This window comes from Dromiciops gliroides, chromosome 3, assembly GCF_019393635.1.
Source record: "Dromiciops gliroides isolate mDroGli1 chromosome 3, mDroGli1.pri, whole genome shotgun sequence".
Taxonomy (NCBI): Eukaryota; Metazoa; Chordata; class Mammalia; order Microbiotheria; family Microbiotheriidae; genus Dromiciops; species Dromiciops gliroides.
The window spans coordinates 547,279,657-547,294,928 of record NC_057863.1 but is presented as its reverse complement, the minus strand read 5'-3'; the positions used below and the strand labels follow the sequence as shown (position 1 = coordinate 547,294,928).

The window sequence follows — 15,272 nt, the reverse complement described above, 5'->3', positions numbered from 1 at the left end:
ATGAAAAAACTGAGCCTGAAGAATAAGTGACTTCCCTAGGGTCATACAACTGGTAAGTGTCTGGGGCAAAATTTAAATTCAGGTCTCCTGACTCCTGACTTACCTAGTGTCCTTACTTGAACTGAGAAAATTAATGTTAAGACAAACAACTGGGGGCAGCTAGGTGGCGCAGTGGATAAAAGCACCAGCCCTAGATTCAGGAGTACTGAGTTCAGATCTGGCCTCAGACACTTAACACTTACAAACAACTCTGAAAACAACTTGGGAACTTCAATAAACAAATGACCGACCATGATGCCAAAGGACTCTGGATGAAGCTTGCTATCCACCTCCTGAAAGACAGATGGACTCAGGGAGCAGAATGAAGTATATTTTTTGAATGTGAACAATGCAGGAATTTGTTTTGCTTGACTATGCATATTTCTTACAAAGATTTTGGGGGTTTTTTAGGGGGATGAGGGCGGGGGCAAGAGAGGAAGGAAAGGTACATTTTTGTTAAGTGAAAAATTAAAATTTAATTTTAAAAAATAAATGTCACTCGAATTTTTCACCTTCAGCCCATGACTAAATGTGAATTCTTAAAGTCCTATAATTATTGTTGTTGACTTTTAATAACAGTCATTGTTATTATAGTTGTTACTAAAACCTTGTAATTACATGGAGCTTTAAAGACTACCATGCACTTTTAAATCTGTTACCCCATCTCTGAGTCCAAAACAACCTTTGTGAAATAAGTAGTATGTATGCATATTCCTAAGATCATAAATTTTGAGCTGGAAGACACCTGAGGTTATCCAGACCAGTGGTATCAAACTCAAATAGAAACAGGGCCACTAACTCTACCTAAGAATACCTCCTGCTATATACTGAGTTAGAAAATCATGTTAACATTTTTATTTTCTATGTATTTTGACTTATTTTGTTAAATATTTCCTAATTACATTTTAATCTAGTTCAAGCCACAACATGGCTTCTTGTCTGACACCTCTGATCTATATCAACACTTTATTTCTTCCTCTTCTTTTTTTCTATAAAAATATTCTCTCTTAGATAAAATGACACTTTGGAGGACAGAAGAAGAAATATTCTGGGAGCAATTTTGGCAACATAAAAACAAAAGATAGCAATAAAATGTATTTTTAAAAAATAAGTGCTTTTTAGGGGCAGCTAGGTGGTGCAGTGGATAGAGCACCAGCCCTGGAGTCAGGAGGTCTTGAGTTCAAATCCAGCCTCAGACACTTGACACTTACTAGCTGTGTGACCCTGGGCAAGTCACTTAACCCCAACTGCCTCACCAAAAAAAAAAAAAAAATGCTTTTTGACTATGGAAGGACAAACCAAACCGTGAAAGAGAGATGACTTGTAAGCACTATTTTTAAGGACCAGCCTTATAAGTCTGGATTGAAGACAACTATCAACTAAGACTCACAACAAAAAATGTCAGAGTTACTATTGTTCAAGCAACCTAACTTAAATTCACAAAGTAACAAATCCAGGTTCTCTGACCCCAAATAACTACCCCACAGGTGCCTCTCAACACCTATCAAAAGGATAAACTCCTACTTAAACATACTTGTCGGGAATGACATGAGAAAAGAATGGGATGTAACAGCCCATGAACACCCAGCACATGGCTTCCTTTACCTTTATATATCTTTTCACTATTGCACAAGTGAAGTGTGAAGTAGGTATCAAGGAGTCGGTGGCCATTCCTATTAACAATGTTCCGGGCAGCAATATTCCGGAGATGTCGAAGACGACGCTAAAAAAAAAAAAAGAAAGAAAAAAGAAAAAAAAAGTTAATTAGCTTTTTCCCTGGAAACAAATTTCTGGAGATCTTATTTTTAATCATCTTTAGGTCTAATAGGTTATACTGTTTATGCATTTATTTTCAAATAACCATGGGTAAATCACTTTATTTCTTTTTGCCTCAGTTCTCTAATGTCCAATGAGAATAATGACACCTCACCCATCTACTTCACAGGGTCATTACAAGAAGTAACACAGATGTGAACAAAATTCCAAAAAGCATAAAGTACTGCAAAATGTAGGAAATTACTATTATTTTCCCCAACACCTAGTATAGTGCCTTGCACATAGCAGGTATTTAAATGTCTGCTGGATTAAATTAATTTCCCTAAAAAGTAGGCACTCCTTCCTCACCCAGGCTGCCCCCCCACACACACACACACACACAATAAGTATGCTCAAGAAAATCCATCTGAAATGGAGTGAAGGGGACTGTAGTCATTACACACACCCTGCACTGTTTTCAGATGTTTGGAAGCTCCTCCATGCAATCAGAGATAAGAAAAGAAGAGCCAAAAATAGTAGGAGCTCACAGGCTATTCCTTCCAACAATGATTCCAGCTGTTGAGAGAGCTCAATATAAATGCTATTTCACCCACATCCAGCCAGTTTCCACAGCCTTGGTCAGACCTCCACCCCCAATTCTGGCTCTCCTCTCCTACAGTGCTTCCAATAGTGGCTCTAATAGTGTACCATGTGTCATATTGAATCACTGATACTGGCAACTCAAAAGTTACATAAATAGCCATATAAGTGAATCAACAAGAACATAAGACAAACTGAAAGAGGAACCAGATAATCTCAAACGAAGTCACAAGCATTTATTAATCACCTACTATGTGCCAGGTGATATGCTAAATGGCTGGGTACACAAAGAAAAGCAAAAACAGTCCCTACCCACCAAGGAATTCACAGTCTAATGGAGAAGGCAACATGAAAACAACTATGTACCAACAAGCTAGGATAAATTGAAGAGAAAGAATAAATTGGAGGGAAGGCACTAGCATTAAGGAGGGCTAAGAAAGTTTTCTTGCAGAAGATGGAATTTTGACTTTATGTGAAGGATATCAAGATAACCAGGAGATGAGGCAGCTAGGTGGTGCAGTGGATAGAACACCAGCCCTGGAGTCAGGAGGTCTTGAGTTCAAATCCAGCCTCAGACACTTGACACTTACTAGCTGTGTGACCCTGGGCAAGTCACTTAACCCCAATTGCCTCACCCAAAAAAAAAAAAAAAAGATAACCAGGAGATAGAGATGAGGAAGGAAAGCATTCCTGGCATAGGGTATAGCCAGTGAAAATGCATAGTTAGGAGGTGGGAGTCTTGGTGAAATAGCAAGAAGGCCAGTGTCACTGGATTGTAACACACATAGAGTTACATAGAAATAGAGTTTAATAAGATTGGAAAGGTAGGAAGGGGACCAGTTATGAAGAGCTCTAAAACTCAGAGGATTTTATATCTTACAGATTTTTAATCTCACAGAAAAAAGAAACTAATAATGACAATATTACATCCAACAATAATGACAATACCCTTACATCCAGGCAAGCTAACCTCATCCTGACAAGACTTTTTGTAATGACAGTTAATTAAGTCATTAGGTCTTGCCTGTAGGAACCAACTGCTCAACTCTAAAACATGTTCTCTCTTTCTTCAAACTAACATCTATAAACCTCCTGTGCCAGGGATACTAATAAATGCATATAAATGCAATACAACATGCATTTATATCTTTAACCACCCAGGAAAATACACTACCATACTTTTCTGAACAATATAAAATGAGCAATCTTTTCCAAAGCCTAAATGTTATGACTACTGTCATGGAATCTTAATAAGCGTGTATAATCTTAATAGAGCACAGCATTCTCTAAGAAAAAGTTCGCAGCACTCAATTTAAAAATGTTTCTATTTCCAGGCTTCCCATCATTATTATAACATGCCCTTGATACCTACAAACAATTTCTTCTGAATACATTTGCCACTCACCTTTCTCCTAATTTTAAAGACTTAAGCTTCAAAGATCTGTCTCTGACACATACTATCTGCATGACCATTGGCAAGTCAATTCTCTAAGACTGCAGATGGCAGAACAGCTGCTACATTTTGTGGAAGGAGTTTCCATACTGGGAATTTCCTACTGTAAGTGAAAATTTCCCCAGCCCTTACATTTCTAAGTGATTTTAGACTTTACTTTAGTAGCTGACAATGTTTTGAATGATAGACTACTGGAAAGATGTAAAAGTAGATTATGGGTCAACTTGTTCTCTTTACATCTTTCAGTTTATATAACCTACAGTTTGTGGTCATTTTAGCCATTCTTTACTGATAGATGTGATTTAAGAGTTTTCTTTAGTAGCTTCAGTAATTAAGTAATTAGTTATAAGATGCAAAAATAGCTAATATTGCTCTAAGCTTATGGATCAAATTACCCTCCCTACATGTATCACCATATACAAGTAGCATCTTGAGGTTAAAATATGCCAATCAGAATAAAGGTTAGTTACCAAAAATAGATGGAATGAACCAATCGGAGATGTTAAAAGTGATACAAAAGTACCTAAAAAGTAGGATGTCACAAGTAGGTGCCTCAAGAAGCATACTCCCCGGGCAGCTAGATGGCACAGTAGATAAAGCACTGGCCCTGAATTCAGGAGGACCTGAGTTCAAATCCGGCCTCAGACACTTGACACTTACTAGCTATGTGATCCTGGGCAAGTCACTTAACCCCAACTGCCTCACCAAAAAAAAAAAAAAAGTTGTCAAGAAGCATACTCCCCCAAAGTCATGCAGGCTATTTCTTCAGATTTGAGGCATGCATATCACAATTTTATGGTTTACCCTTATTACTTGGCGATGATGATGATGTTATTGTATACTGCATTTGTAACACTTTCTAAAGTAATCTTTTGGGGACCTACCTAATGAAACTAGTCTGCCTCTGAGAGTCACAGTCTTTGGGTCCCAGACCTAAGACCCACTTTATTGTGAGACAGGATCCCTCTCTCGATAAACCCATTTTCTTTGGCTTGGAGACTTTGGTGGTTTATTTGTCTAACACAGGAGCATAGAAATTTTCACTACACTACAGTGATTAAATGATGGGTCAGAAGCAAAATTTAAAAGGAACTATTATTTATCCAATATATCCACGTACTCTTCTCATGAAGAAGACTCGATATACCCAAAGTGGCCTCCTGATCCACCCAGACCTTATATGATATTCATCCAACAACTAATTCAATTTTAACTGGAATTCACAATGTATGTGTAATGACCAAACTAAAGCAATACTCCATCCCCCTTAGACTGTGTGCTGGTCAAATCACTTCTAGAATACTTTGCTCAGATGATTAGTTCTCTAAGAGCAAAGGATATGTCATCAATTTTTGTGTTTTGTTGAGCACTTTGTAAACAGCACGAGGTCAATAAACGTTTTTTTTTTTTTTAATGATAACAGTATTCAGAGGAAAGTGACCATTCAAAGTTCTGTACCCTATATATTAGGAAAGCTAAACAGGGATCGTGATAGCTACAAGAAGAGTTACCACGTGGAAAGGGTCCCAAGGGCAGAACCATAACAAGTAGGTGAAAGTTGTGGGAAGGCAGATTTCAGTTCAATATAAAAGAGGGTTTTATAATAATCAGAGCTCATCTAAATAGAAGATATAATCTCACAAGGTAATAACTACCCAACACTGGAAGTACTCAAGCTAAGAATGACCATTTATCATATATATATATAATTTCTATATTAAGTGGGAGGATATATTAGATCCTTTCTATATAATATAATATAATATAATATAATATAATATAATATAAGGTCCTTTCTAACCATAAAATTATATAACTTTTAGCACTAGCATAACAGAAAGGGTCCAGGAAAATCAGAAATAGGTCTAATACTCTAACTCAGGAGGGTAGATTATCAGTGGGTTTTGATGATCTCTATGTGGCATGGATAATGAAGAGATAGCACTAGGAGGTGGATAAAGCACCAGACCTGGAGTCAGAAAAACCTGGGTTCAAATCCAGTCTCAGACACTTACTAGCTATGGAAGTGACAACTCCTCTGGATCTTAGTTTTCTCACCAATAAAATGAGGAAGGATGGACTTAATGACTTTTAAGGTCTCTTTCAGGTTTAAACTTATGATTCTATAATTTGACTATATCTAATGATATGTACCATTTTATATGATACTACAGGAAATTTTAAGAGTTGGCCATAGGCTCTGGGCAACTCATTCTAACACTATATACTGTAGAGACAATACTGACTTATATTGGTAGAGAGACTCTCCTCTCCAGGAAGCTCCCTATGCGTGTGAAATCACAGGTCTAGCCCCCACTTCATCCCTCCCATGGGAAATTAAACAAAACAAAACAAAAATCAAACATCATCTATAACCTCCCAGGGATCACAGTGAGAGCAGCCCTGCATAGCGGTGCCAGCCACCTGGCCACCATCCTCAGCTCCAACAAACTGCAATCTTAGATCCCACCACTGGAATGTCAAGGGCAAATAGGTGAGCTTCAGCCACCGCCCTACAAACTCCACTCCAAACCATGCCTTTCAACCCTGCTAGACTCCTCTCAGGTACTATCATCCCCCATTAGAAAGTAAGCTCCATCATCATCACCACGACCACCATCATCACTAGCATTTATATAGCACTTTAAGCTTTACCAAATGCTTCCATATGTTCTCAATTGACTAGGTAACAAAGGCACTATTATCTCCAACTTACTGATAAGAACACAGAAACTGAAAAAGGCAAGTGACCTCCCCCCTCATTTGGTCGGGGCAAGTGAACCTTTTGGTGGCCTCCCTGCCTCACCTCTCCCTAGGGCAGTCTAGCTTACACACTGTTGCCAAATGTATTTTCCCACTACTCTCCTCAATTGATTCTAGTAGCTTTCCTACTGCCTCTAGGATAAAATGTAAACTTCTCCGTTCAGAGGAGCTTGGTTAAAGTCCTTCACAATCCAGCCCCATTGGACATTTCTCTCCCTCCCCCCAGTCTGCAATTAAGCCAAATTAGCCTTTTTTGTTTTGCTTTCTCTTAGATCTCCTCTTACCTATATGACCATACCCTTCCAGTCTCCCTTACAAACTCAACATGTCTGAAACTGAACTCATTATCTTCCCCTCCATTCCACCCAATCTACTCCTCTTCTGAACTTCCCTATTACTGTCAAGGATACCACCATCCTCCCCAATCCCCAGTGTCATCCTCAATTCTTGTATGTTGTATCTTGTAGATATGTAGATACCTAATCAGTTTCCAAATCTTGTTATTTCCTTAACCATGACATCTTTCAAATGCATTGCCTTTTATCCACACAGCCACTGTCCTAATCCAGCACCCTATCACCTCTGGGCTCCTAATTGGTCTCCCTGGCTCTAGTCTCTCCCCACTCCATCCCATCCCCACTCAGCTACCAAAATGATTTTCCCGAAACACAAAATTAATCTGCATGAATCCTGTATGCACCTATTTCTGTATATATTGGCTTCCCCATCAGAATTGGAGAACAGGAATGTTTTTTGCTTTTTTCTGTATGCCCAGAACTTGGCATGCAGTAAGTACTTAACAAATACTTAATGAAGGACTGATAATCATGTATTATAATTATGCATGTTTGTATATTAAAAGACCATAAAATCTGTAACAATCAGTTTACGGTAAAATGTAGGCAATTCACATGAAATGAATTTTTGTAATATTATTAGGTGTTGGTTTAAATAGAAAACAACCTGTCCTAATGGAATTAAGAGTCTAGAATAAATTCAGAGTCCAGAACTCATTATTCTCCCCACCGCTACCCCCAAACAACTGTTTATTTTCAAGATGCCATATTTTATGTTAGTCTTCAAATTTGATAATAATAGAATGAAATAAAGCCTTCTCTATCTGTAATCCTCCACTAATGTTCTTCTTCCAGTGCTGCCCAGTTATGGACTGTAGATCTCTGCTTGGAACGTCAAAGGGTTAAGTAAGTATCAAGTGTCTGAGTCCAGATTTTAACTCAGGTCCTCCTGAATCTAGGGTCGGTGCTCTATCCACTGTGCCACCTAGCTGCCCCTGTGGCATTTTTAATGACTAAAAATTGACACTTTGAATCAAAGAGACCCAAGGTCAGAATTAATTAATTAATTGAAAAGTATAAACTATAGACTATTTTAGGGAAAAGCAGTTTTATTATCTATACAATCTATAGAAATCAGTGACTACAGCTGAGACCAGGTATTATCTACAGCAGATAACCTGGACTACCAAATATCTCCACAAGGTTACTCAGACACAAGTGGGGTACTCTCTTTCTTACTGGTAACAGAGAAGAACAAAGGGGACTTTGAATTAGCAGAGTAGAATATGATAGGGCACTCCCTATCATATGGGGATCTTTGCGGGAGACCCTACTTCATCATCTTTAAGGTGCTAAGCAAGATGAATCATGGCTTTGACCTAGATGGCTAATGCACTGAGTATGTCATATATGCCTTTATAGGTGGGCAAACCCTCTTGCCAAAAAGATATATACATTTGACTCAAGAAGAATCAATACAGTATTCCCAAAGTAAAATCATTTTCCAGAGGAGACATACCAAAGATTGAATAGCCTTCTGAGTGTGTAAATATACTCCCCTATTCAAGAATCTCCAGTGACTCCCTACATTGCCCCTAGGAGAAAATATAAACTTCTCTGTTCAGCATTTAAAACCCTTCTCACAATGTAAAGAAGGAGATTGGGGAGATTCAATGAAAAGAACAAGTAAGGAAAAGTTAAGAAAATACCAAGAAAACAAAGACTATGTGGATCCTTTTATGCTGGCTGTCATTAAAATGACAGGCAGGATATTTCCATTTCTTTCAATGTGGATTAAACAATAGTATCTTTTTTTCCTAAATCCTTTACAATATGCCTCAGGACAGCCTACTTTTCCAAGTTCACTGTACAATGTTGTCATTTACTCTATACTCTAGCCAAATTGGCCTACCTGCTATTCCACCTATAGGTTATTCAACTTCCTGTCTCCCTGACTTTTAGTTCTTTTTTTTTGGGGGGGGGGCAGGGCAATGAGGGTTAAGTGACTTGCTCAGGGTCACACAGCTAGTAAGTGTCAAGTGTCTGAGGTCAAATTTGAACTCAGGTCCTCCTGAATCCAGGGCCAGTGTTTTATCCACTGCGCCACCTAGCTGCCCCGTCTCCCTGACTTTTAAAAAAGTATATTGTATTTGTTTCAATCAGCAAAAATTCATGTTCTCAACTTCCCACCATGACCTCCCCTACCCCAACTGAGAGCAAAAGAAAAACAAAACCCATTACAAGCATGGATAGTCAATCAAAACAAATTTCATTACTTAAGTATTAAGTTTTTTGTCTCATTCTGTACTGAGTCCTTCATCTATCAGGAAGTGGGTAGCATGTTTTATCATTAGTCCTCTGGAATCATGGTCTGTCACTATGCTAATTCTTTGAAAGTTGTTTGCCTTCACCATATTATTGTCACTATAAATTGTTCTCCTGGTTTTGTTCACTTCCCTATTCATTAGTTCATGTCTTCCCACTGAAACCATTCCCTTCATTATTTCTCACAGCACCAAAATCACATATATTACTTATTACATATATAACTTATCCAATGATTCCCCAATTGAGGAGTGCACCCATTCAAATTCCTATTCTTCTGCTGATGGAGTTCTGAAGTGATCCAACCCCATTCTGGAGAACAATTTGGAACTATGCCCAAATGACTATAAAACTGCAAATCCTTTGACCCAGCAATACCATTATAAGTCTGTATCCCAAAAGGATCACAGAAAAGGGAAAAGGACCTATATGTATAAAAATATTTATTGCAGCTCTTTGTGGTAGCAAAGATTTGGAAGTGGAGGGGATGTCCATCAATTGGGTAGTGGCTGAACAAGCTGTGGTATATGATTGTGATGGAATAATACTGTGCTGTAAGAAATTCCAAGCAGAATTGTTTCAGAAAAACCTGGAAAGACCTATATGAATTGATGAAGAGGAGATCACAGTACATAATAACTCCAATGCTATAACAATGACGAACCATGAAAGACTTAGCTACTCTGATCAATACAATGATCCAAGACAATCCCAAAGAGCTCATGACGAAAAATGCTATCCACCTCCAGAGACAGAACTGTTGAACTCTGAATGCAAATTGAAATATAAATTTTTTACTTTATTTTTCTTTTTTTTGGCAACATGGCTAATATGGAAATGTTTTACATGAGATCATATGTATCACTGATGTATCGCTTGCTTTTTCAATAGTTGAGGGAGAAAAACAATTTGGAACTCAATTTTTTAAAAAATGAATGTTAAAAATATATAATTTATAATAAAGAAAGAAAATGTAGGCCATTTGTCATGAGTTCCTTCTGCTGCTGCTCATCGCAAAATCCACTGACATCAACCCTCACTCACTCATAGGCATTCTCTATGCTAAGGACACTTGATCCAATTCTATCTCATCTTGACCTCCCATAGTCTCCTCACCCCACCCTCCACCTTCAAAGCGTTCCTATCTACCATTGGTCCCTTCTTAACTATCTTCAAGTATGCTCAAGTCTTCCCTATTCCTAAAATATCTTCACTATGCCCTACTAGCCCCTCAACCTACTATCCTATCTGTCTCTTCCCTTTCTCAGCCATTTAAATACTTCGGGAAATAATGTCTATATTTATTGCCCTCATTTCTTCTCATTCCTCAATGCTTAGCAATAAGGCATTTGAACTTGTCACTCACATGAAACTGCTTTCTTGAAAATTAATGAACATCTGAATTGCCAAATCCAATTATCTTTTCTCAGCTTTCATCCTCCTAGAATTCTCTGCATTTGATATTATTTAGCTCCTTTGTCAATTAGTCGTCTCAAACTCTTCATGACCCTATTTGGGGTTTTCTGGGTAAAGTGGTTTGCCATTTCCTTCTCCTGTCCATTTTACAGATGAGGAAACTGAGGCATATAGGGTTACATGACTTGCTCAGGGTCACACAGCCAGCAAGAGGTCTCAGGCCAGATCTGAACTCAGGTTCTCCTTATTCCAGGGTAGAACTCTATTCACTTTGCCACATAGCTGCACCTAGCATTCATGAAGTGTGTAAAACAAATGAACAACAACAAACCTCCTCCTGGATACCCTCTTCACTCTGGGTTTTCAAGACACTTCTCCCTCCCCTCCCCTCTCCTTTCCTCTCCTCTCCTCTCCTCTCCTCTTACCTGTCTGACTACTCCTCATATCTCTTGTTAGATCGTCATTCACATCATGTCCTCTAACTGTGGGTGTACCCTAAAGCTCTGTCCTGGGCCCTCTGCTCACTTGGTGAGTTCCAACAGGTTTAATTACCAACTCTATGCAGATCTACCTACTGTATCCAGCCCCAGTATCTCCCCTGAACTTCTATTCTGAATCACTATAAGATATTTCTAACTGGTTGTCCTAGAGGCTTTTCAGATTCAACATGTACAAAACATGTTTCATTATCTTTCCCCTAAAATCTACACATCTTCCAAACTTCCTTATTTCTGTCAAGGGTACTACCAGTCTTCTAGCTGTCCAGATTCATATACCTGGGGTTCCTGACTCCTCTGCCTCCCTTACCCCTAATATCCAAGCAGTTGACTTTTCTATCTCCTAATGCAACAGCCCCCAACTGGTCTCTCTGGCTCACATCTCTCCCTAAGCCATGCAGTGGTCAAAGTGATTTTCCTCAAGTTCAGTTTTGACCAAGTTACTCCCTTACTCAAACTCCAATGGATTTCTGAAGTCTTTCCTAATTCCCAGTCTCTTAGCTTCTAGTGCTTACTTGGCATTTATGTGCTCATGTACATACATGATGTCCCCTCTCTCTCCCCCCCCAATAAAATACAAGTTCTTTGAGGATAAAGACGGCTTCCTTTCTTGTCTTTATATCCCCAGTGCCTGAGCACAGTGCTTGACACATAGTAATCACTTAACAGCTTGTTGAATGAATAGCGCTTTATGATTTGATGGCCCCTTGTGCATTTATGCAATAAGCTACTTCATTCATTCATCTTTCAAATGAGTGCAGTATGAGCAAAGTGAAGTTAACTCAGCCATACAATCAGGGCTCTCCCTAAAAGAGAACGGCAGCAAAGGATGGCCCAAGAGTGTAGGCCCATCAGAGGAAATCTCTCACCCTCTCTCCAGAAAGCCATGAACAGCACATGCTGTTAAAAAAGCAAAAGAAGGGAGGCAGCTAGGTGGCGCAGTGGATAAAGCACTGGCCTTGGATTCTGAAGGACCTGAGTTCAAATCCAGCCTCAGAAGCTTGCCACTTACTAGCTGTGTGACCCTGGGCAAGTCACTTAACCCTCACTGCCCAACCAAAAAACAAAAACAAACAAAAAAAAGCAAAGGCAGTATCTTTACCTATTAAGGCTAGTTCATTATTAATACTACTGAATGAAAAAGTAATAGTTATGAGTTTTACAAAAGCAGGAAAAAGGAAGAAAAAAAAACAATCCCTGCTCTTACTAGCTGCATACCTCTTGCAGCTTGTAAGGGTCATTAAAGGACAGCCAACTTCAAGTTTCTCACCATATGGCAATACTTAATAATGAAGTCACATTTTGGGTTCTCCACCTAAGAATTATGTCTAATTTAATTAAACATCCCACATAACACAGAAATAGGATTGGACTAGATAATCGCTCATATTCCTTCCCACTCTAAGATACAATGATTTTTTTTTTAGTATTTTACATTTAACAAGAGCTGTTATTGTTGTTTTAATCAACAGAAATTTATCAAGAACCTTCTATGTGCCAGGCACTATGCAAAACCCTGAAGGTACAAAGCGTAAACACAATAGTTCCAATCCTGAAATGGTAGAGAGAGGGGAAGGGAGGATTTACTAAACTGCTATGAGTCAGGTACCCTAAGTGCTCTACAAATAATATCTATTTCATTTGATCCTCACAACAGCCCTGGGAGGTAGATGCTATTGTTATGCCCATTTATAACTGAGAGAAGTTAAGGCAGGCAGAGGCTACCTGACCTGCCCAAGGTCACACAGCTAGTTAAGTCCTAAGGCAGGATTGATTGGAATGAGGTCTTCCTGCTTTCTGACAGTGTTCTATCCACAGTGCCACCTAGCTGCCTATACATGAAAATATATACAAAATACATACAAAGAAAATATAAGGTAAATTTCAGGAAGGAAACTAACAACTGGAGGGAATTAGGAAAGGCATTGTGGAAGAGGAAGCTCTTGAGCTTAGCTTCAAAGAGAGCCAGAACTCTAAGAGATAGAAGTGAAAAGGAGTGCACTCCAGGCACAGGGGACAGCTTGTCCAAAGAGCAAAGTCGAAAAAGATGAAAAGTCACATGTGAGCAACAAGGAACGACAGCAACATTTCCTTCATGGCCAAAGAAATTGTTGTCTTGTGGCTACTTTTTCTTTTTAAAAACACTGCTGACTCTAAGTCACTATTTTATTAACACATTTGCACATTTATTTTTGCTTTGTTTTCTTTTCCTGACTCTCCACATATTCTAATTGGTTTCCCAACTACTATGAATTGGTCCAGTTCAATTTGTGATCTTGGCTGGTGGGCAGGCCTCCTTAACCAAGCAGCAGGCACAGCCAAGGCAGCGACTGCTTGCTTCACACGTCCCCCAGGAGCAAAGACCTGTATAAAGGGGATGTCACCCTCAAAAAAGGAATGCAAAAACCACCATGAACATAATGACTAATAATGTGAAAATTCTGATAAAATTGTACTAAATTTTACTGTGCCACTCAATAAATCAGATCAAAAGTAGGCAGATTTTCAGTTTTCATTGGAAATATTTATATTTTATAGATTTAAAAAAAAAACTTTTAAAGCGCCACAAAGTCATCAGATTGTATAAAATTTTCTGCTTTGAGAAGAAGCACATCCACACAGCTGTAAGAAAAAGTTAGAGGGAATGGTGAGCAGCAGGTATGCCAATCTGGCTGGAACACAGAATGTAAAGTAATAAGTCTAGAAAGGTAGTCTTAGGCCATGTTACATGCCAAATAAGAGTTTGTATTTGATCTTAGAGGGGATAGGGAGTCACTGGAGGGTTTTGAGCAAGAGAGTGATATGATCAAACCTGTGCTTCAGGAATATCACTTTTGCCACTGTGTGGAGAGTAGTTTACAAAAGGAAGAGAATAGAGACCAAGAGACCGATGAGGAGGTTCTTTTAGAAAAATCTGGGTAAGAGAGAATGAGGGCCTGAACTAAGTGTGATGCAATGTGAGTGCAGAAAAGTGGTCAAATGTTGGAGATGCTGTGGAAGTAGAACTGACAATTGATTGGATATAATGGTTGAGGAAAAATGAGGAGTGTAAGATGATACCAAAGTTTTTCATCTGGATAACCGGAAGGACAGCCTGCACAGAAATGAGGATGTTGGGAGGAAAGGGCGGTCCAAAGGAAAAGGTAACTTCTGTCTAGGGCATATTTAGTTTAAGTCAATGAGAATTTAGTAATACAAAATACCTCAAAAATCAACAGCATTTCTATATAATCATAAAACCCAAGTGGCAATAATAGAAAGGAAAATTCCATTCCAAATAACAACTAAGTGTATAAAGTATCAGGGCATCGACCAGGTCTGTATCGATTCAATCATAAAGTGCTCCTTACAGAAATAAAGAACAACTTAAATAGCTGAAGAAATATTTGCTGCTCATGACCAGGCTGTGCCAATAAAATAAAAATGACACTACTACCAAAATTAATTTATACTTTTAATGCTATGCCAATCAAATTAACATGGGTATACATTATAGAATTTGATAAAATAATAACGAAAACTCATTTGGAAAAACAAAAGATCCAGAATATCAAGGGAAATGATGAAAAGAAGTAGGGATGAAGGGGGAATAGCACTTCCAGACTTTAAACTACATTATAAAGCAGCAGTCATCAAAACCATTCTACTCTTAATTTAAAAATAAGCGAGATTAATAGAATAAACTAGAGAAGGGAGAATCACAAACAACAGATCTTAATAACTTAGTGTTTGACACAGTAGAGAATATAAATTACCTAGGGAAAAACTCCTTATTTTTAAAAAAAATTGCTGGGAAAACGGGAAAGCAGTCTGGCAAAAATTAGGCTTAGACCAATATCTTTTTTCCCCTTTTTTTTAAATTTCATGAATACATATGCTTATGGAATAAAACAAGAATTTCCATAACACAGTATAATAAAAAGATGATTGTACATGAAACTGCCCATCTAATATGCAGAACTTGCTATTCCCTCCAAATATACAAAGTTATCATGGAAATTTCTTTTTTTTTTCTTTTTTTTTTTTGTCCTCCCCCTACCCCACCCTAAAGAAGGCTGCCATTAGACACAAATAGGTGTGTGTATATGTGTGTATACATATATATGTCAAACTATTCTATACATACTT

The 15,272-nt window shown here is 38.3% G+C and overlaps 1 protein-coding gene across 3 annotated transcripts in view; it reads right to left on the bottom strand.

Annotated features, from left to right (window-relative positions):
- The window catches only part of UVRAG (UV radiation resistance associated), a 372,875-nt gene that overhangs the window by 337,748 nt on the left and 19,855 nt on the right, over positions 1-15,272 (bottom strand). For all 3 annotated transcript variants that reach the window (XM_043995097.1, XM_043995099.1, XM_043995098.1), the window contains exon 2: positions 1,645-1,762. In XM_043995097.1, coding sequence (XP_043851032.1) covers positions 1,645-1,762 — 118 coding nt within the window. The remainder of the gene's footprint in view (positions 1-1,644; positions 1,763-15,272) is intronic.